The sequence below is a fragment of the Misgurnus anguillicaudatus genome, chromosome 18 (assembly GCF_027580225.2).
Source record: "Misgurnus anguillicaudatus chromosome 18, ASM2758022v2, whole genome shotgun sequence".
NCBI lineage: Eukaryota > Metazoa > Chordata > Actinopteri > Cypriniformes > Cobitidae > Misgurnus > Misgurnus anguillicaudatus.
The window spans coordinates 1,940,887-1,963,741 of NC_073354.2; the positions used below are offsets into that span (position 1 = coordinate 1,940,887).

The window sequence follows — 22,855 nt, forward strand, 5'->3', positions numbered from 1 at the left end:
TTATGGTTCTTTATGGTCATTTAAAAATGGTTCTTCTATTGCATCATGAAGCACCTTTATTTTTAAGAGTTTAATATCGTTTTTTTTCTGGATTTGTGATGTGCTTGTTTTATACACGTGCATTACTTTTTAATTAAGTTATTTAAATGTCAATAGTAAACAACACTATTTTCAATGACTGTATGTTTAGTGTTATAAAGAAAAGGCATTTGACAATTAAAGCTGACAATATTCCAATCTGATCGACTGTATGGAAAGTTTTTGATAATCTTGCACAGTAAATTCAGGGTTGCTGTCATGGATAACCTGGAAATGTCATGGAATTTTAAATTGTAATTTCCAACTCAGGAAATGTAAATTGATAGTCAGAACTGAACAGACATTTTCTATTTGGTTTTATCTAGTTATGATCAGTTCTGATAAATTGTATTGCTTCGAGGCAGAGAGAGGGAATGATTTGAAAGACCTTGTAAACTTCAGTGCAGTCCTATGTTTTCAGTTTTCCAAGTGTGCATTTTGATTTCCAATATGGAAATGTCCCTGTCTGTGAAATCCAGGCTAGTCTCAAAATTGAATTATTAGCATCAAAGTTTGATTTTAATCATTGGGCCCTATTTTAACGATCTAAGTGCATTGCGCAAGTGCAATAAGGGTGTGTCCAAATTAGCGATGTTAACAATGAATCAATCTTCAATTAATTGTCGATTAAAATTAAATAGATGATAGTCGAATAAGCAATGTCATTTGATTTGTGGCACCTGCGCAAAACACATACAGCAGGAGAAAAAATTGAAGCGATTGCCAGCCATGATCATAGCAATGCTGCTATACACAGGAAAGAAGACCAGAGGCCGGTTTTTAATAAGCAGATTAAAATGTAATCTTAAATTCTGGCAAGAAACTGTTAAACGTAAACTGTAACTGACTGTTTTTACACTCTGAAAGCCCGCAACAGATGTCCCTGATCATTATTGACTGGTTGAGGCGCCTCACACTCGTTGCAGGTTTTCTAATAGTAGAATACCAAAGGTTGCTATCTCCATATTTAAAGTATCTTTGCTGTAGTCTTAATTTTGTCACCTATTTTTCATTTAGTCTTAGTCTTGTGCCAAATGTCCTTGTTAGTTTTAGTCACATTCAGTCATTCACATATCTTTTTTGTTAGTCAAATTTTAGTCAACTAAAAGTCTAATCATTTTAGTCTAGTTTTAGTCAAAAGACAACTCAAGGTATCTTAGTCAAGTTTTAGTTAAAATATTTTTGTCTTTTTTCAAATAAACGATTTCTGATAACCATTTCAGTCAAATGGTGTTTCACACATCTCAAATATTGGTTAAATGTCATAATCACCTGACAAAATACACTTGTTGAATGATTTTTGTTGAATGCAACTTTGTTAAATGTGTCTGGTTTTCTGATTTAAGAGAAACTTCCACAAATTATGGCAGCGTGCTCATGTTTGCTATCTATGGGTATTGTTTTCTTGCTCTATGTAGTTTCATGTTGCAGCCACAGGAGTATGAGACCTGTAATAACTTGAGCAACAGCGCAAACTCATTCAGTGTATTTTGAAGGCGTAACGTAACGGCTGAATATTCTATCTCTAGTTGAGATGATTGTAGACGTAAATGAAGAGAGATTTTATCTTAGTTTTTTGATAGGGCCCATTAATTTCACGTTGATTCAATCGTTGACATGACCTACTCGGACAATATTAAAGATATCGAGATTATATATTTTCAAATGTTTACATTATGTAGGATGATTTTATGTACAAAACTGTTAATCACAAAAAAATGACTAGCTGGGATTCACAGGAAGGATCAAACATGTGAATATAATTATCTGTTTGACATGGGAAAATCTTGCAGTTCAGAAAGGGAGAAGATATTCCTGATGGGGTCATTTTTCTTAAAAGGTGCAGTGTGTAGATTTTAGCGGCATCTAGTGGTGAGGTTGCGAAATGCACCCCTCCCTTTCGAAGCACATAGAGAAGCTACGGTAGGTGTCACAGGACAAAGATGTCATCATCTGAGACAACGTGGTGGCAAACGCGGTCCGTATAACGGTTTGTCTATTTAGGGCTACTGTAGAAACATGGTGCAAAATGGCGGCTTCCATGTAAGGGGACCCGCGGTGTATGTAGATAAAAACGGCTTATTCTAAGGTAATAAAAACAATAGAGTTCATTATATAAGGTCTTTATACTCCACTGAAAACATAGTTATCTATATTATATTGTATTGCTGTCAAAAGATCCTTCTAAAATTACACACGGCACCTTTAAAGCTCATGCAGTCTGTGTGTGTGGGTCCTTTGAAGGGTGATGGGTTCATTTAGATGATTATTCCTTAAGCTTACAGTCTGAGAAAAAAAATATCTTGGATAAGATAAATCATGTTTCAGATTCAGAAGGCAGTGTCCCTCATGGGGTTCATTATTGCCCCAGTCACCACTAATGAGGATGCTGTGGGCTTTTGAAGCTCATCATAACCAATGTGTGGAACTCTATTACTCGGCAACAGTACATATTGCTTGGCAACCAGTTGGTATCTCTCTACTGGGTCTTGACAAAAGAATTTGTTTTTCTTTAAAACCATTGGAACTGTGAGATCTTAAATTAGCATCACTTTACGTTGTGTTATCTCAGACACTTGTGTTTAGAAACATTCACACTGATTTTACACATACTGTACTCGTGTCACTTTAGTTATTACAATAACTATTTTGCTTATTTTCCAAGGAACTGAAATGTAAACCCAGCTGCCTCATGGTTTACTTGCGGTTGCATAATTGTTAACAAAACAAGTTTAATGAAAAATAAATAAATACAACTGTGCTACAGTGTTAGTGGTGCCAGGATGTGATGGGTTACATTCACAGGGAATTAAGTGACAGGGAATCAACTGTTAAATGTAGTGTGAATTGCTTTAGTCTGCATTTTATGTACATAAAGATTCATGAGCGATAGAGTGATGGCATTTTGCATGCTTGTGTATGTTGTGTTATAGTGAGTTGTGATAAAATATTTTCATTAAATGTGTAACTTATTTTTTACCAACCATTGGGTGCAGCATTTATTGTCCTTGAGTAGTTGTATACATTGGAGACCTTAAGTTGCTAAACAAATGTTACGACTATTTTCATAGTTAAAGCAACACTATGTAGTTTTTTACCTTTAAATAATGTCTCTAAAATTATTTCAGTGATAGAACAACTTTTAACTGGACAAATTGTACTGTTGCTGCAACCTGAGCAGCCTCCTAGCTGCTACAAGCACACTCTGAAAGTGGCGGTGGAGGGTAGAGCACACAGCCCCGCCCCTCCCCCTGCCTGCAGAAGAGTGTTTGATACCAGGCACTGTTGGGCTTTTCAACCACATGGGGGAGCTGTAAGTCATTTTTACATGGAAACTACATAGTGTTGCTTTAACTAGATTATTGTAATATAAAATAACGAACAAAAAGGGTTAATATTTAACATTTGAAATGCAGAGAAAAAAATCATTTATTAAACAGAGATATTCTCTCACACCTTTATCTAATTATGACAATTGTTTGTAGTTTGGATTCTGTTTTATTTCTGTATTTCAGCAGTGTTGATTGATTTTATTATAGTAAGGCTCAAGAGAAAGAAAGTACCGTTCTCATAGCAACAGAAGGCAAGTTTTTTCTAAAACGTCACAGTATGCTAACAGTATATCCATCTGAAACTACTCTTACTGCACCTTTACCCTGAGCTGTACCAGTTTTAGACATTGTTAGGTAGATAAAGATGTGTCTCCCTCAAATACTGATAGGATCACGTGGACAATGACCTGGCGCCGAATTTTCTCATTAAAAACTGGTTTAAATGCATGAAAAGGATACCATGTACAGTTGTGTAGAAAAAATATGATCCCCTTGGTAAATATGAGCAAAGAAAGCTGTGGAAAAAATCCACATTTCTCATTTTGAAAGTGACAAGCTTGTAAATGTGACCTCGGCATTTAACCCATCCCAGTGAGTAGTGAACACACAAACACCCGGAGCATTGGGCAGTTATCCACAGTTGAAACCCACCGGCCGGGAGACGTAAACTGCCAACTCTCGGGTTACAAGCTCGACTCTCTAACCACTAGACTACAACTGCCCGACAACTGCCATGACTACTTTTAGCTTTGATTAAAACAAACGGAAAATATAATGTTTCATTATGTACAACACTATAAAGTAAATGTTTTTCTCTAATACACAATTGGCTCATTCTAAGGTAATAAAAACAAAGGTCATTAAGGTGATAGGTTACACCTGTTAAAGGTGCAATGTGTACATTTTAGCACCATCTAGCAGTGAGATTGTGAATTCGTGTCATTGGACCAACGGCTCAGTTCACCATTTACTGAAACACATAAAGAAGCTACGGTAGCTGCCACAAGACAAACACATTGTTGTCTAATAATACAGTAGTGACAAAACACCCTCTGTACACCAGTTTAGGGCTACTGTGGAAACAAAATGGTGACTTCCATGTAAGGGGTCCTAGATAAAAACATCTCATTCTAACATAATAAACACATAGCAGATCATTATGTAAGGTCTTTATGCACCACTGATAATATAGTTATGCATATAATATTGCATTTCTGTTATTAGATCCTTTTTAAAATTACACACTGCACCTTTAACATAGTTATTATATTGCATTTCTGTCAGTAGATACTCCTAAAATTCAACCATTGTACTTTTAAATAAACTTGTGATGAACAAATGTTAAATGTTTGTGTTTTTGAAAATTCAGTAAAATTAAAACAAACAAAAAATGGCTTGTTGATATCTTTACAGAGATTTTAATGATAAAATGTCTTGACCAATGGCGAGGCCAGAAATTTTAAACTAAGAGGACCTGTGAAATATGGTGGACATCAATGTTACATAATTTTACAATATAGTGGTTAAACGGATTACATTAGGCTACGTTTTTTTGACTCATGATGAATTTTTTTCGAATCAGCAAAAAGGGAAACAAGGAAAGTAAGGAAAATTTCCTTTTGTCTTCTCTTGTTTAATTAACACAATGACACAAACATTAACAGATTTCGGTCTTATCAAGTGATGCTTGTTGTCATTTTGAAATCAAAACTGACCGGCCATGAGAAATGAATACAAAAGATCCTAACAAATTCAACATTTTACATTTTGAATACAATTACAACATCAGTCACAATGTTGAACAAAACAGAATTGTAGGGAAGAGACTGTTGAACATTCAAAATGCAACACCTGCACACCCACATAGAGAGAGCGAATGAAACAAATGAATGGGCGAGGCTATAGCTTTTTTCACACATACTAGTCTTTGGTAAATTATTTAAACATCTTTAACAGTGGGTAGCAATCTGCTCCATATATGATATGGAGTTTTTTTTACTATTTAAAGGCGCTCTAAGCGAATTTACGCATTTTAGACCATAAAACATTTTTTGTTACATACAGCAAACATCTCCTCACTATCTGCTTGCTGCCTGTCCGCTGATCAAACTGTAAAAAACGCGATCTCTGTAGACAGCCCAGGCTCCACAAACTTCAATATAAACACACAGTGGCCAAACCTACAAACAGAAACCAGAACAAAGTGTTCCAGCCAATAAACGACAAGAAGGATTTGGGGGTGGGGGTTGGGCGCGTTCATGAAAGCACGGAAGGGAGGGGGAGGAGTTAGCTACGCTCCGTTTGTTTGAAAACAGTTCAAACATCAACAAAAAGTGACGTCACAAAGATTCGCTTAGAGCGCCTTTAAGTATATATCCATAGAAATGTATTTGAAAGAATTACAATTTACAGGATGTAGCTCAAGCCCAAAATTAGAAAAACTATTTTATAATGTTTTAATGTCAAACAACTGATGTATTGTAAAGTATATTCAGTTCTGCAGGTCATACGTGTGGTTTGTTCTAGGAACTTTACATTAGCAACACATCACCAGGATGGTCCCACGAAAAAAGGCCATTTTCCTGATTGCATTTGCACTGCAAATTCACGGGTAGTTCCTGTTGTGCTGGATCCCCCTGAAAAGGTGTTCCTAGAACTACAGGTGTATGCAGTTCCACATGCCAAAATGTGGGTACTCCTGCCAATAGTTGTAGAAAATATGACAATGTTCATGCGGTGCGAAAGCCCCTATACATGAACTGTACATGCACAAGTGTTATGGTTGAAAATGACATAAAATCACAAGGGCGAGCTTTTTAGTCACACAGTCAATGAGTACTCATCATTTCTTGGTCAGCAATATGCAGGTGCAAAAGCACACCATTACAAAATTTGTTATAGTTCATTGGCACCACGCTCTGATTCACTCAGTCATTTATTTCACATTTAAAATGACAGCTCTCATGTGACATTATTATCTGTGGTTATACATGTTTGTTTTAATAAACTGTATTACTCTGTGATGGATGGTTTTCTCTGAGTAAGGACGAGGTCTTTAACAGCCTTGGTGAGACTGATGAGCTCCTTCTGAAGGCTCTCGAGGACATCCTCACTTTCAACAGATGTGGATTTCTCTTGCAGATCACTCTTCTCTTGGCCATGACCGTGTCCGATCAGCTGCTTAACCACAAGACTCTGATACTGAGACAACAATGTGTACTGCTCCTAAAAACACACAAAAACAAACAGAGTTAATAGTCAGCTGCAAATATGGCTTGACCCCAACAAAAGATTTCTCAGTGGTTTACAGTAGTATCAGACATACTAAATTCAAGATGGTGGCCTTTATGCAAAAAACAAGTACAATTTCCCTTACGTAATTGCATAATTCTCCTTTCTCATATGGTTTTGCCTAGTGATGGGGGATTCTGTAGTCGTAACCATTTTTTCCATATCAATAAAGAATCAATTCATTAGAACTCTACTGTAAAATAAGTCAAAACAAGGCTGGCATGTGAACGCTCAGTACCGCTAAACCCTTTAATTTTTTTGTGTTTTAATAGGGAGTTTGGGAATTTACAACAAAGCACAGACGACAATAGGTTTGCTTGAGACAGCGCACGCACAAAGGTAAAGCTAAACTTGCTGCATTTAGTGATGACGCTGGTAGTGACGATTCTCTCAGATCAATCACTGACATAAAAAGGAAAAAAAAAGTATTGTGTACTACAAACTGTACCCAGTGAGAAAGCCCCCAAAAGTGAGCTGACCGACTCAACCCGTGGGGTACTATGCAATGTCAAAGTGTCATATACTGGTCATAAAAGGTTTTCCACCCGTTTCCATCCCCAATTCTGGGTGGGGTGTGTGGTTTAAGTAGTCAAGGATGAATTTTGTTTGAGCAAAATTGTAAACTCTAGGGCTGTGCAATTAATCAAACCAATGTAAAACGTTTGCCCTAGAAAGCCTCCTGCAGATGATCCACTAATAATTGCACAACTCCACACAACGGTGCAGTTGGAGGGCATATAGACTACCATGCATGCCTGCTTGTGGACCATGTCAAGCTGGGAATTGTGAGAGTATTCAGACAGTTTATTATATAGTGCCAGCTATTATTTAAATTTCACAGTGCAAATGCACGAAATATCTAAAAACATCATCAAAACGCTGTAGTCCTAAGGTAAAGGTCTTCAAGAGTCCACTTGGAACGGAAAAATCAAGTTATTATGACAAAAGCGCAGCTGTGACCAGATCAGGTCTGATTTTAAATGTGCTTTCACTGTAGGGACCCGATTATGAGGAGAAAACACGGAGAATAAACCTTAATCATTTTATGGTTCAGTGATTGGCATTTCAGCACTTTATAAAGTGACAGCGGCTTTTGCAGTTCAGCGCATACTCGACCGCACGGTCACATAAAGGACATTTTTAAAAAACACACATAAAAATTAACAAAAGATCCCTTGCAAACAATAAACATCTTAACATCAGATAATGCATCTCGCTGTATTACAATGCGTCTTAATTACACAATTTGTATAGGTTTTGGCTTTATTGATGTTTAATTATATATTTTGAAATAGTCTTTGTATATTTGTACTGCTTTGCATTGCTAATTTTCAAATTGCTAATTGCTAAATGTGATTTTGTCATTTAATTTTTTTTATTGCCATATAGCAGGAGTGGGGTCCTGGAGGGCCATTGTCCTGCAGAGTTTAGTTCCAACCCTAATCAAACACACCTGATTTTAATTTCCAAGTGATCGTGAAGACTTGAATTAGATTTTTCAGGTGTGTTTAATTAGGGTTGGAACAAAACTCTGCAGGACAATGGCCCTCCAGGACCAGGGTTCCCCACCCCTGCCATATAGTTTAGTTTTTTTTATTTTAGTTTTTGTGTTAGTTAAGATTTTGACCGTTTTAATAGATTACAATGTTTATATGATAATAATACAATTCACAATAATACCATTATGTGTTGTACATACTTAATAATTTTCTTAATGCAAGGCTAGTTTACAACAATGCAACATTGTAAAAAAGCACTATATAAATCAATCTGAATTTAATTTTGAATTGAATATGTTAACCTGGCATCAAATCAGTATGTGTAGCAAATGGTAAAATATTTTAGTCTTTTATCTTTTAGTAAACAGTAATTTATGGTACCAGTTTTTGTGCTTAAACTGTGTTAAAAGTGCTGCAATTATTCTCATAAACATAGTCAGTTATTTATTGTGTTAATGTGAACAGTTTAGAAATAAAACAATATCTGTTTACTTTAGACAGACTACATGATGTAATCACACATTTCTGTAGAAACATGGTGGCACAAAATGGCGACTTCCATGTAAGTGGACCCTCGAGTATGTAGATAAAAACGTCTCATTTTAAAGTAATAAACACATAACGGTTCATTATGAAAGGTCTTTATACACCCCTGATAATATAGTTTTGTATATTTTGCATTTCTGTCAAGAGATCCTTCTAAAAATTACACACTGCACCTTTAAAAGGTCTGAATTATTGTGTTTTACTGTTTGAGAGTCATATATACCTCAGGAATCTTGCTTTCCAGAAAGCTTATGATGTGGGGCACACAGCGTCCAGGTGCATGCAACATGCAGTGTGTGGTGTTCTGAAAGAGCAAGATGCTGGTCAGATGTAGCACAAGTGCTGGGTCTTCTGCCTCTCTCAGCTGCTCCAATAAAGCCTGACGGTGGACAAAGAGAGCCTGCCTGCACACACACACACACACACAGATAAAACAAGTATGTGAAAAAAGTCATGTTTTGAAATTCCTGCCCGTGAAAACCGAATTTCAGAAATGAAATATCTGCATCGAAATAAATAAGAGTCACAATATTCCTGCGCTGACCCCATTGCCACTTGTGAGAATTTGTATTATGGTCTGTTTTCACTTTCTAATGATGGAAAAGAGTTTCCTGAAACGAATGACACATGAATCCTTATGTGTTTCTGTGCCTCAAGTAAACACAGAGACGATCAAAGTCAATATTTTAGCAAGACAAGGTTAGATATTTTTGCGCAGAATAATAAAGTCAATAAAATCATTAAATTCAGTATTTTTCATGTTATGAATTTGTGAAGCATTTAAAGGATTAGTCAATTTTCTTAATAAAATAAAAAATCCAGATAATTTACTCACCACCATGTCATCCAAAATGTTGATGTCTTTGTTCAGTCGAGAAGAAATTATGTTTTTTGAGGAAAACATTCCAGGATTTTTCTAATTTTAATTGACTTTAATGGACCCCAACACCTAACAGTTTTAATACAGTTTAAAATTGCAGTTTCAAAGGACTCTAAACAATCCCAAACGAGGCATAAGGGTCTCATCTAGCGGAACGATTGTCATTTTTGACAAGAAAAAAATAAAAAATATGCACTTTTAAACCACAACTTTTCATCTTCCTCCGGTCCTGTGACACGCCAGCGCGACCTCAAGCAATATGTCATCACGTCAAGAGGTCACAGAGGACGTATGCGAAACTGCGCCTTAGTGTTTACAAGTGTGTTGAAAGAGGATCGTTCCGACGTTGTTGATACGTCGAATGATACTAATTAATGTCTTTGTGTCAGTTTATTGTTTAAAATGGTCTGCAAATGTGCGTTTCATATATGTAACACGTGACCTTTCCACAGCATTACGCAATTACATGAGGTCGCGCTGGCGTGTCACAGGACCGGAGACAGACATTGTGGTTTAAAAACAAAGTTGTGATTAAAAAGTGCATATTTTTTATTTTTCTGGCAAAAAACGACAATCGTTTCGCTAGATAAGACCCTTATGCCTCGTTTGAGATAGTTTAAAGTCCTTTGAAACGCCGTTGAGACTGCAATTTTAAACTGCATTAAAACTATTAGGTGTTGGGGTCCATTAATCTCCATTAAAATTAGACAAATCCTGGAATGTTTTCCTCAAAAAACTCGACTGAACAAAGAAAGACATCAACATTTTGGATGACATGGTGGTGAGTAAATTATCAGGATTTTTTTTTAAGAAAATTGACTAATCCTAAAATCGCAAAATATATTCTGTTACCATTATGGGCAAAGTGCTGATCAGGACAATGGAAGTAGATATACCTCTCTCTTTTCTTATCGCCTTTCTTTAGAAAGAGTCCACACTCTTCTGCACCGGTCTCCAAACATGACAAGAAGTCTTCAAAGCTCTGCAAAAGTCAGGAAGACAGAGGATGCTTATGAGAGATTTATGCACTTTCTAAGATGTGTAAATTTACAGCTGAGCCAATGAGAATATCATATAAAAATATGGCAAGAGCAATAAAAATCTATGTATTGCTAAAAAAAGACAAGATATTTTAAACATCACATAGAGAATGACAGGTGTCTAAATTGAGCAGGAATCTGCAGAGCTCTGCATGCACAGATTAGGCTTGAATAAGAAATGTAATATAATTGAACGCACTTTTCCATTGAGACTGTTGTGTAGCTTCATCAGAGGACCTTTAACCTCGTCTGAGAGCTTTGCCAGCACCTTAAGTCTCACCTGCAAAACAGTAATAACCACAGATAAAACACACACACATAAAAGACACATACGCAAAAAGGCAGGTACACCAACTGCAGAGAGGAATTTGTAACGGTAAATAAAAAAATTTAAATTATGTAACAGTTGTCGTTATACTTCCCTTTCGAAGCACATAGAGAAGCTACAGTGACCGACACAAGACAAAAATGTTGTTGTCTGAGACAACACAGAGTATCCAGTCAAGCATAGAGGTTAAAGGGGTTATATGACATTGCTAAAAAGAACAGTATTTCGTGTTTTTGGTGTAATGCAATTTGTTTAAACGGTTTAAGGTTAAAAAAACACATTATTTCCACAATATTATTGTTGCCCCTCTATGCCCTGCCTTTTTGATTTTTACAAAGCTCATCATTCTAAAAAGCGTAGTTCCAACTATTCAGTGCATTTTGACTGGATGAATACATTTACAATGCCAAGACAAAGTATGTGAACCCCTGGGAATAAAAAGGTTTTCTACAGTGATTTACCATAAAATGTCATCCGATCCTCATCTAGGTCACAACAACAGACAAACACAAAGTGCATAAGCCGACAACACACCAAAAAAATCCAGTTTCTTGTGTCTCTTTTTGAAAAAAAAAAAAAATCACTGATTAAACATCCACAGTGCTGGAGGAAAAAGTGAACCCTTGGATTTAACAGCTTGTTGAACCTCCATTGGCAGCAAATACTTCAAGCGCGCGCTTTCATTAGCTCTGAATCAGACCTGCGCATCATTCAGAAGGAATTTTTGCCCATTCCTCTTAACAAAACCGCTCCAACTCAGACACATTTGTAGGATTTCTGGTGTGAACCGCTCTCTTCAGGTCATTCCACAGGTTTAGGTCTGACCTTTGACTTCTGCTGCATTCAACTGGCGGATAGCCATCCTGACATTATCCTATAGGAGATTTTGTTAAACTTGGAAATTAATTTTCCCTTTGATGATGGCAAGTGCTCTGGGCCATTTAAGCATGCCCAAATCACGATGTTCCCTTCACCATACTTCACTGTTGGGATGATGTTTTGACATTGGTAAGCTGTGCCCTTTTTGCACCATAGTATTTTTCCCCAAAAAATTTACTTTTGTTTTATTAGTCCACAAAATATTGTCCCAGTAGCACTGTGGTTTTCCAATGTGCTCTTTTGCAAACTTTAGACTAAACAATGATGTTTTTCGGGAGAGCAGTGGCCTCTTCTTGTGTTCTGCCATAGACACCATGCCTGTTCAAAGACTTATATATGATAGACTCATGATCAGACCTGTGTCCCACTGCCAGCTCCAATGATGTCTTCAAGCCTTTAGCTAAAACTCATGGGTTCTTTACTTCACTGAGTATTCTGCATGGTGCCTTAGGAGTGCGTGTGCGCCCACTTCTAGAAAGGGTAGCTACAGTATTAATCTGTCTCCATTTAATCCAGACAATTAGTCTAACTGTGGACTGATGGCTGTCTAACATTTTGAGATCAACTCTTGATCAGATATCTTTTTAAAGCTCCTTCTTGCGAGGCATGGTTCATAAGAGCTAAAGCTTCTTAAGGACAGCAAACTTAAAATGTTTTATCAATCAAAGTTGCACTAAACTACACCTTTCAACTCATTTTATTAATTGGACTCCAGTTTGCCAGCATCTGACACAAATTAGCTTTCATTAAGGTTATTAGTCTGTGTGTTTACTTACATTTTCCTCCAGCACTGTGAATGTTTAATGGGTGTTTTCAAAAAAGACACAAGAAACTAGAATTATTTGTGTGTTGTCAGCTTATGCACTTTGTGTTTGTCTATTGTTGTGACCTAGATGAGGATTAGATCACATTTTATGGCAAATCACCATAAAGAGAAAAGGATAGTAGTATAAAAATATAGGAGTATCAGATCGAGTGAAAGTCAGAATTCTGGTATCGGAACCGGTAATGGAGTGGTATCAGCGTATCCCTATTACTAACGTACCTTTACTTTTGTAAAATAGCAAATTGATTTGAGCAAAACAATTTAACAGCGGTATGTTTTGTAATAAACCACCGTCTTGGCGTTGTGTATTGTACTCATTTGTAAGGCTGCTGCTGCTCCACAGAGTGGTCTTGCAGTGTTGCCAGGTCCTCGTCTTTTTTGTACTTCCATACCGTTTTATAGCTTTTGTCTCATGAAGCGATTCAGTTTTTGGGTTTTATTAAAGTGTGAAGATTCCGGCCCCAATATTTTGATGTAAAGCATATAGATTTATTTCGGTTTATTATTGGATTTTTCTTGTTCGCTGTTTTTTTCATGCAAGATCTGGCAACAGTCAGCAAACGCCTCTGGCATTTCTACAGAAGACTTTTTCCTCTGCTAGGCATTTATTTTTTTAGATGAAAGACCTGTCATGTCCATAATGCACGTTTAAATACTTTTTTAACTAGTTGCTAACTAGTTTGGTTATGTACACACTATGCAGACTTTCTGTAAATACCCTTGTCTGAGTACCTGCATTTTGCGGGAGTTAATTCGGTTGTATAATGCGGTTGTCAGTCCTGTAAATTACTGAACTGTGTGTGTACAGAACTGGATTAAGTATAAAAAAAAAATGACGTGACAACCAAATTTATATGCAGCGTGTACGGGCCCATTATATTCAGTTTAATTATTGCTGTAATACTGCTATTCTTAAATTAAATCTTAATATTTGTGCCCCGCCCACTCCTCGCCGTTCTCCTTACAGCGTCCACGCCCATTTAAGTTGTATTTTTCAAAATTATAGTGAGGTAGACTGGAGCTAATATGGTGGGGTTTCATGATGCTTTCAGTACCGCAAGTACCTTTTAAGAGTTTTAAAAAATATTGATTGTAACGATTTATTTTTATTTTAAAATTACTTGGGACCCACCAGACTTAAAAAAAGATAAATATAAGTCAGTCAGACCTCACTGGTGATGACAGTTGTGCTATCTGAGGATATGTGCTCAGCAGCCACAAAGTTCAGCAGTACATTGGTCACATCTGTACACACAGTCTTCAAAGCATGCCTGACAATGTTGGCCTGAATCTCATCTAAGGTGTAAAGAAAAAAAAAAACAGCGTTAAACAGAAAGCTGTTATTACATTAAGAAATTCAACACTTTCTTTCAGTCACATGAAACAAACCTGAGAACTGTTTAGTTCCTTTCTCAAACAGGCGGATGTTGTTGTACAAGTTAGAGACCTCCTCCTGAAGGTCCTTTACATTTTTCTTTCGACTCCCACCTGCTCCACTTGAACTAGAGGACATGAAAGCTGCACGGACAACTTCCTGGTATGTCTTTGTCAATGGCCTAGGATGGAAAACTTTCACCATAAGATCCCACAACATTGCTGACATTGTTACAGAGTATTAAAGACATTACTGCGCTGTTCTGAAACCTAGTGATCTGTTTATAAACATAAGACTTTCTTATTGAGTTAAATAGTAAACAGCACATTAATTAAATTATTATAATTTACTGATGAGTATTTAATGTAACGCCATTTACCCGAGAACGTCATTTGGACCTCTACGATAAAGCAGTTCATAACAAAGCTTTACTGTCAGTTTGCCTGAATGTGAGTTCGTTTTTTTCACCTGATTAACTGCTCTGCAAGTTCTTGAAGGATCTCCTCAGAGCTCTCACACACATTCTTATTCAGCACATCTATGATCTCCTCCAATGACAGGAAAGGTATCTCTGGCTTATTTCGCCCTGTAATACGATAATGAGAAAATCGCATTTAGACTTGACAGATTTAAACTAAATGTGGACCAGCACCAGTGTTTTCCTCACTTTTATCTTTGATCATACCTTGAGAAGGATGCACTGTCTCTTCATCACTGTCTTCCTCCTTCCTGCCCTTCTTTTTTGTTTTGCGGATTCTGATTTCTCTGGCATTCCCGCCGCCACCTCCTTTCACACTCCCACTGCCCTCTTGAGTGATAAAAAGCACATGAATCAAAGTCAAACAAGCTTATGAACACAATTATAACAGGCAGTATTATACCACAGTATTTTGGCCTAGTGTAATAAAATAAAACATAATAATAAGTAGCGTAACAAGAAATTAGCTTCAGAATGAAGTAAAAATTAAAGAATGATACAAAATTAAAGAAAAAAAATCATAGATTCTCTAAGAAAATGTCATTTTTTTGAACAAGCTTAAAAATGTATTCGGAGCCGATGGTGTAGTTGGCAGTGCTCTGACATATGGTGCAGACGCACTTTCTGCCACTTGAGTTTGATTTCAGGTTCAAGGTGATTTGCCGATCACGTCCAGCCTGTACTTTCCTGTCCTCTCCTATACATTGTCTATCAAATAAAATAGACCAAAAAACACTTCAAGTTTGCTTGTGCGTTTTATTTATTTTTAAGCATATAACCTGTTCAAATGATTTCTTATTTATTGAAGTTTAATGGGATTTATTATAGGGCCCTGAGCTGGGGCCCCATTGCTTACATTTGCTATCGACCAAAGCAATTTACAAATGCATTTATTCCAAAAGCATACACCAAGGGCTCAGTCACACCAAAAGCGTTTATGGCAGTTGCAGGCGCCTTTTTTGAATGATATTCTATGGGCAGGGCGCGTTTGCGCGCTGTTTATGCGCGCCGAGCGCCTTGCGGTTTTCTGCCGCCTGCCGCGCACGCGTTTTTGAAGGAGCGCTGAGAGCGGAGAAGCGCCTGACGTCATTCGCGTCTTCCATTGTCCAATCCAATGAGGGGAGAGGCGGGCCTTACGTTGTGGTGAGGGAAGTTTACAGTTGCTTTGAAGAACCGGACTCCACTCGCTCACTCTCTCCTGCGTGTTTGTGCACCTCTCACCCTCAAACAAGGTCAGAGCAAGCGTCCTCTTTTTAAAGTTTCTGCTAATATGACAGTTAACAGCAAAAGAGCGCTCACGCTTCAATATTTGATTGACAAGACAGCTGACTCGGTGGTTTCTTAGCAATATGAAAAGCCGCGCTGCACTGCTCTTTTTTAAAAAAGGCAGTGCGTCGCGCCTTGCGTTTGCAAGCGTTTAAAGCGCTTTTGGTGTGACTGAGCCCTAAGTAGTGCTACTGTACCAAATGCCTCATACCTATATCCATGTATCATCAGTGAGAATATTTAAAATATGATGCAAAAGCCGCTAAACACCACTTCTTTCAAGTAGGGCTGGGCGGTATGATGGTATATTTAAAAAAACTGAGAATTTGGTGTGGCTGAATGTATTCAGATTGTTACAGTTGATGTTTTCAATATAGCCAAAACCCAGTTTAGCCTGTTAAATACCAAATAAACATGACAGAAAGTTTATGTATACTTTCATTATTTCTTGTTTGTTGCTTGACTTAACAAAAAATCTGAATCGGCCATGAAAAATCAAGACTGTGCATCCCTACCATATAAACACTTAAAAAGCAAATTATATGCTGCAAAGATGTAAGATACTGGTGTTTACATGCCACGCAGTAATGTCATGTAAATGCATTTATTTATTTATTACATACACCAATTAAGCAGCTGTTGCAATACATTTACCTGAAGCCTTTTTTCTTCGCTCATCTCTTTTCTCTTTCTTTGAAGACGTTGAGGTGTCCAGCAGTACACTTGCCTGTTTGACATCATCTTCCATGATCAGAAATACAGGATTATTCATTACTTCCTACAAACACAGGAGAGAAGATAAACAGCTAAAAACATAAAATTAACATTTTACTATGAAAACTACAGCACCAAGGCAAAACAGTTTAATATTTCAGTGAAAATAATGTAAAGAGGTAGTAGGGCGTTCATGATATTGTTCCTTGTCCCAGTTGCATTTCGTTTGCTTGCAAAGCAATCAATACCTATACATGTATATTGGTGATGTTTTCGCATAATGACGAAGAAAATGCACATTGAGTAAAGTACTACAGAATAAAAACTAAACAGAGAAGGTAAAAACACACTGAGTGCCTCTGAGAAGTTGCAACAGGCTATCAAGGCATACAGCAAGATGTACAGCTCTCCAGGTGTATGACACGTACAGTATGTTGAATGAAAAGCTCACATACCCTTTGTGCTTTCTGATGCATGACGTCATCAAATAAACCGAGGCATTTAGTTATGAAGCTCTCACTGACTACGAAAGTGGAGAGGAGTCTCGCCTTGGACTGCATGTTCATGGCCCTCATCACCTCATTTAAGAGGATTCCTACATCTTCCTCTGACAGACTGCTTGGCAACGATGGCTGCAGAATGAAATTATTTAGGACATAGTTTTGCATAGTATCATTTTACATTACAATAAGGGACAACTGTACCTGTAGATCTAGCCAGGTGGCCGAGTTAACGGCTTCTTCAATTGAAGCCTCCAATTGATCTACAATTGCTTTGCCAACACATGCAGATTTGAGAAATAGCAACTTGTTGGACTTAAAACGCTTCTTTATGTAACCGACTGGATCAGGAATCTTTAAACGCGTCAGTGCCTCAAACTCTGCAGGAGAAATAAGAAATGACACAAATGTGTTTCAAATTCTGAGTGTACAAGGTTTTTGTCTCAATACAACATACAAGAAGCAATAATATAAACTAAATAATTATTCATTTAGTTTTATGTATTCAAAAGCAGAACACATGGTATAAAACATTTCTAATAATCTTGTAAACGTACAGTTACATAACAAGCATTATACTGTATGTTGGCAGAAGATTAGTGTGATAAAGCTTTCTAAAATATTGCCAAACCTTTCATACTCTTTTAAATAATTTTGTAATGGTGATAAAGGCAGCAACTTCACTGCCTTATTCAATGTTTTCCAAATGTCCAAAATAGATCTGGTATGACTATCAATCTCATGCGATCCAAGACAAATAAATATGCAAGGTCTACATTTTGCCACTTTGATTAAGTTATATGAAAATCTGTGTTTCAATGTTATCTGAGGTACACCAGAACGCTTTTGTATTTACATTACATTGGAAAAACAAGCTGAATATTTTAATCATTTCAAAATCCCGGTTGCCTGGCAACTGATTTGCCCCGCTGCTCTGTTAAATTGCATTTATTTACCTATTTATTGTTGCTTTATAATATTGCCTCCCCGATGCCAACGTGCACAACTCATTACGCAGCGGCATGCTTTTCTGATTGACAATAACTATAAGATTGTTTCCTGTGTGTGAGGTTATTAACGCTAAAGTGCTTGAGTTATCTGTTCAAGAAGTGCTGAAAAGTCAATCACCCGACTGTAACATTATTACATCTCATATAACTGGCATAATTATTATTTCATATATTTTTAATAACCTGAGACCACAAATATCAGACCCAACCTGTATCTGAGGCACTGGTTTTATAATCGAACCTGCTCGGGTCAGACCTCCAGTTTTCAGATCAAAGAGGAACCGTGAAGACCTCTACTGTTGATGTGTGCATGGGCTTATTTTACATGTTAGACTCTGAATCAGATTTTGAGCCGCTTTACTTAAGATGGTAATTTCAAGTTTTCAAATTATGTCACACCTGACCTATTGTAGGAACACTCGCCTGGTGAGCAAAGCAAGGTTTCTTCTCATAGCCTGTCAGGTTGCTTAAGGCCAAAAGCCTGATAAATGATTTTCAAGTTCTCAGCTGGTAAAAATACATTAAGCCCAGCACACAGGACCCTTTTTGCTATTCTTTAAGATCTCTCAGAAAATATACATTATAAAAGCTGACCAGTCAGGTCTTGACCTTATTATTATGCCCTTTATTAGGTTAGGTATTTTTATGTTCGGTGTTAAAATGACAGAGTCACTTTCTTTTTTACTCTGGACCAAAAGAAAAAAGAAACTCAAACACCCTATAATGCATTAGACCCCATTTACAACTTTATAATGTGTCTACTTCTGACTGGATCACCAAAGATTAATGCTAATAACATCCTGTATCTTTAAGTCATTTTTGTGTTCCTGCTTTGAACCAAAACCCAAAACGAAAGTATGTACCAAACTGTGAATTTTGTGTGCTGTTGCAGCCCTAAAGTATATCTGTTAATCCTCGAAATATGACAAACAAATAAAAGTTAATGTAATACATCCAGATTTAGAGGGTACATTAAAAATGAACATACCCAAATAGCCGTTCTGTTTAAGAAATGACTCGACCCATGTGCTCTGGGTTTTGGAGTAGATATCAGGAACATAAATTGCTTTATCCTGTCTTCCTCCAACCACTGAACCCTTCAAACGCCCTTTGCTGACTAGTTCTTCAAGCACAGCTTTTAAATGAAACAAAACATATTGCACTCCTCACAGAATTTTTGAATGATTGAACAAATCATATTTTTTATATATAACAATAACCAATACTTACAGTACAACAGGTTCTCCTGAAACCCAAACAGACTGATCAAACTGCTAATCTGCGTAGGCCTAGAAACAGTTACCATAGCATAGAAAACAGACTGAATTCAGGAAAATAAAAATGACATCTAGTTCTGGAAGTGTATGTTTCATTATAATGGAATTTGAAGGTTTATTAAGTAGTTACATGTGAATGTAACAATTCCAAGGCAACTTTTAAAGTAATGTTGAGTATTGTTAAAGTGCTTTTTTGACATGTAAATGACTCCGCACATCATATGTCCTATTACTGTAAACTATCTCATGTGTTTTAAAACAATTAAAAAAATCAATTTAGCACGCAGCTGGACTGATGTAACTTTGTGGATTTTCTGGGTACTTTAAACAAGACAGTGTTTTGCAACCAAAGAAATATATTTTGCTCTTGGGTTGCTGACCTTGTGATGGCGCTGAAAAGTCCACATATGCGAGCTTTGTGTCTGGAGAGGAAACCTTCGGTAAAGATCACTCCTCTGTTGTACTGATCAATTTGTCCTTGGATCATTCTACCCAGCCTCGTATTCAGCTCCTGATATTGAGAGAAAATGGCAGCAAATCACACTCTTAGTCAACAATCTCATAGCTTGAAAGACTAGAAATTGGAAAGCTTTTTCATCATTCTAGTCAGTAATAAAAACAAAAAGTATCCGATTCAGTTCGTTGAAGGTGTACAATAGTGTTGAATTAGACACACTCCAGTGGGACTGCAGAGTTAAATAGTTATCTAAACTTTAAACATTAATGAGGGGGGGGTCTTCAACAATCCTTGCTTTTTAATTGCTTTTCTACTGGTCAAGTCTATATGTGATACATATTTACAGTCCACACTTGGTCTGCAGCAAAATTCGAAATATCTTCACACAAAGTTGCACTTCCGCTCTCCGGTATTTGTATGTGTATGAATGAAAGTCAAAGGAACAAATGTGACCACTCCTTTAGGCACAAATCTCAATAGAGATCAGACTCACCTCAATAAGAAATTCTCCAGGTAGATCATACAATTTGCAAAGCTCTGCGATGTTCAACTGTCCAGCTTCCTGTAATTTATCATTCACCTCTTCAGCAAGGCGATCCAAGTAGGTCCTATATTGGGGAAACCAAAAGTAGAACAGTTAAGCGATTCTCTTTCAACAGAATTTAAGGACGGGGTTAAACACATCATTTTTGGAGCCTCCCAGAAAAAAACAAAAAGGATCACAATCAAAGATTTAGGAGCACAGTCCTTTATATAGTAAACAGAATTGTGCTAAAATATCCCTTTTTTACAAGCCACGAAATTACCCATTATGCTTTGCGCATAATGCAGGATGTTTAAGGGGCTTTCACACTGGGAGTTTAGTTTTAATGTGAAAGCTATCATGCAGAGCGGGGAGCGCATTGGGGTACTGAACCTGAGAGTACCTGAAGGAGTACTTCCTTAAATGAACCATAATTCTATTTAAGTGAAAATGTTAACATGTTTTTTGACAGACTGGTTACCATTTGTATTACTATAGTTTTACTACAAATGCCATGTGGTGATACCAGAGTAAATTTGTGGTTACTGGTGTTTACTTCAAATAAAACCAAATATTTAAATCTTAGTCATTAAAACATGATTAATTTGATAAGGCTGTTTTTTGCTTTATCCCTGGATTTTAGTCATAAAAGAACTGTGAATTATAGTCTACTTTAAATTGATGCATTTATGGTCAAATTACTGCAATTTAATGTCAAGCCACACTTTAATTTGAATTTGGGGGGCTTCTTTTTTGATATAGTCTACTCAAAACTTTTTTTTTTACTTGTTGATTTTATTTTATTTGTTGATATGTTTATCATTGTTTAAAATGTTAATATACATAAAACAAGTAATAAATAAATATTAAAATTGAGGCTATTAATAGTATGTGCTTTGGGGGGCAGACTATGCGGGCAGCATGCTGGAGACCACTGGTGTAACCATTGGCCACTTGCATCACATATGCACAGAAAACAGAATCTGTGTAAAACAAGCATAACTAAAAAGACGCAGACAAGATGCATTTTGGGAGTTTTTTCGGAAGGTTACATTTTAGTCTGATTGTATCATATAGCAACAATTCATGAGCTGCGATTGGTCAGTCACACCTAAACAAAATTGTAAATCTGTGTCCTGTCAAGCCCTGCTAAAGAACAAACATTTTAGGACCAACTCTTGACATTTAAAAAAGCATGGCAATACGCTACAAACCAAATCTAAAAATATATGTATATATTATTCACTCACTCATCGATCAGTTGTCCCAGTATAAGTTGTGTGCTTCTGTCGGATTTGGCTATTTCACTTGCTCTGCTCTCCACATGGACCAAATCAACACTGATAATCTGTGAAACAACAGACCTTTCAAAAGACTTTTCTAAATATATTCTCTCTTCTCAATTGTGTCAAAAGACACATATTAAAATGACTAAATCAATAATGCGTTATCTGATGTCAAACCAACCTTTTGAAGATCCACAACATTAATCCTCCCTTTAAAAGATAAAGCAAATAGTTATGTTTTTTACACTGTTTAGATGAAGCAGCACTGATATGGCAGTTTTAAGACAAAAAAATTACCAGAAGTTAGTATAACGTGTACAAATCTTGTATAAGGTTTAAATGGTACAAGTCTATAATACACACTTATAAAAAATGTGAAGGCGAGTCAACTTGTTTTGAGTTTGAAGAGTTCAGTACATGCAATGACTGCTGTGATCACTGACCTCCATTCATGTACAGTTCATCGCGTATTTCTCGGCTGATCTGCATAGGAGTCACATACTCTTTTCCGTCCAAAGTGTGAACCACATCTAGCCTCTTGTCCTCCACCAGCTTGGCTACTATCTCGATGCAATTTCTTTCAGACAACCTATGATAAACACAAATTCAGTATGAGATCATTTAAAGTTATGGTAAACTCAAGACTTATACCATAGTAAATGTATAGTATCTCAATCATGACAGCATTTTAATATTTCTTTTTTGCTTATTTACTGTATATAACAACTCTATCACTACCAATACTACTTAAATAATAATAATTACAATAATAATAATACTAGTGTCTTTACCTTTGAACAGTATCTGCAAACTGAGCTCTTTGAAAGTCTGCAGCTAGTCGCCTGATTTCCTCCCAATCGGCTGCCATAACTTAAGTAGTTCGAGTGCACGTTTTGTTAAATAAGTAAATAATAACCTTTACCGTTAAGTGAATGAACACTGAAAACAGCTGCACTGTGTCAGGCCACACTAAAAGCAAAACACACGTCAGCTCCAAACGTCAGCCGGAAAGCAGGAGAGACAACTCGTTTTGTATGGCAACACAAAGGGGTCAAAGGTACTCTCTTGATTAATCGCGTTTACATCCAAACGGCTTATTTTACGCTGTCTTAAGCAGTATTTGCATCGCAAAATATACTTTAATAATTTTAAACGCCATTAAACATCGCAAAAATCGTCAATAACGCCGTATTAGACCGTGTTTTGGTGTGTTCTTCTTGTTAAATGTTAAACGGCAGCATCCAAAAGCGTTGCATTACCGCCATCTTCC

General features: G+C 36.7%; 1 protein-coding gene across 1 annotated transcript; it reads right to left on the reverse strand.

Moving 5' to 3' along the window:
* Positions 1-6,332: 6,332 nt before the first annotated feature.
* Positions 6,333-22,815, reverse strand: ufl1 (UFM1-specific ligase 1). Its single transcript, XM_073855502.1, has 19 exons — positions 22,377-22,815; positions 22,029-22,174; positions 21,767-21,795; positions 21,550-21,647; positions 20,270-20,384; positions 19,700-19,830; positions 19,273-19,331; positions 19,031-19,177; positions 17,237-17,412; positions 16,988-17,164; positions 16,473-16,596; positions 14,760-14,882; positions 14,543-14,660; positions 14,089-14,255; positions 13,868-13,995; positions 10,866-10,946; positions 10,523-10,608; positions 8,970-9,150; positions 6,333-6,635 (listed from the first exon to the last, which is right to left on the reverse strand). Exons 1-19 carry the CDS (start codon positions 22,451-22,453, stop codon positions 6,423-6,425), a joined length of 2,376 nt encoding a protein of 791 aa, XP_073711603.1. The 5' UTR covers positions 22,454-22,815; the 3' UTR covers positions 6,333-6,422.
* Positions 22,816-22,855: the final 40 nt, after the last annotated feature.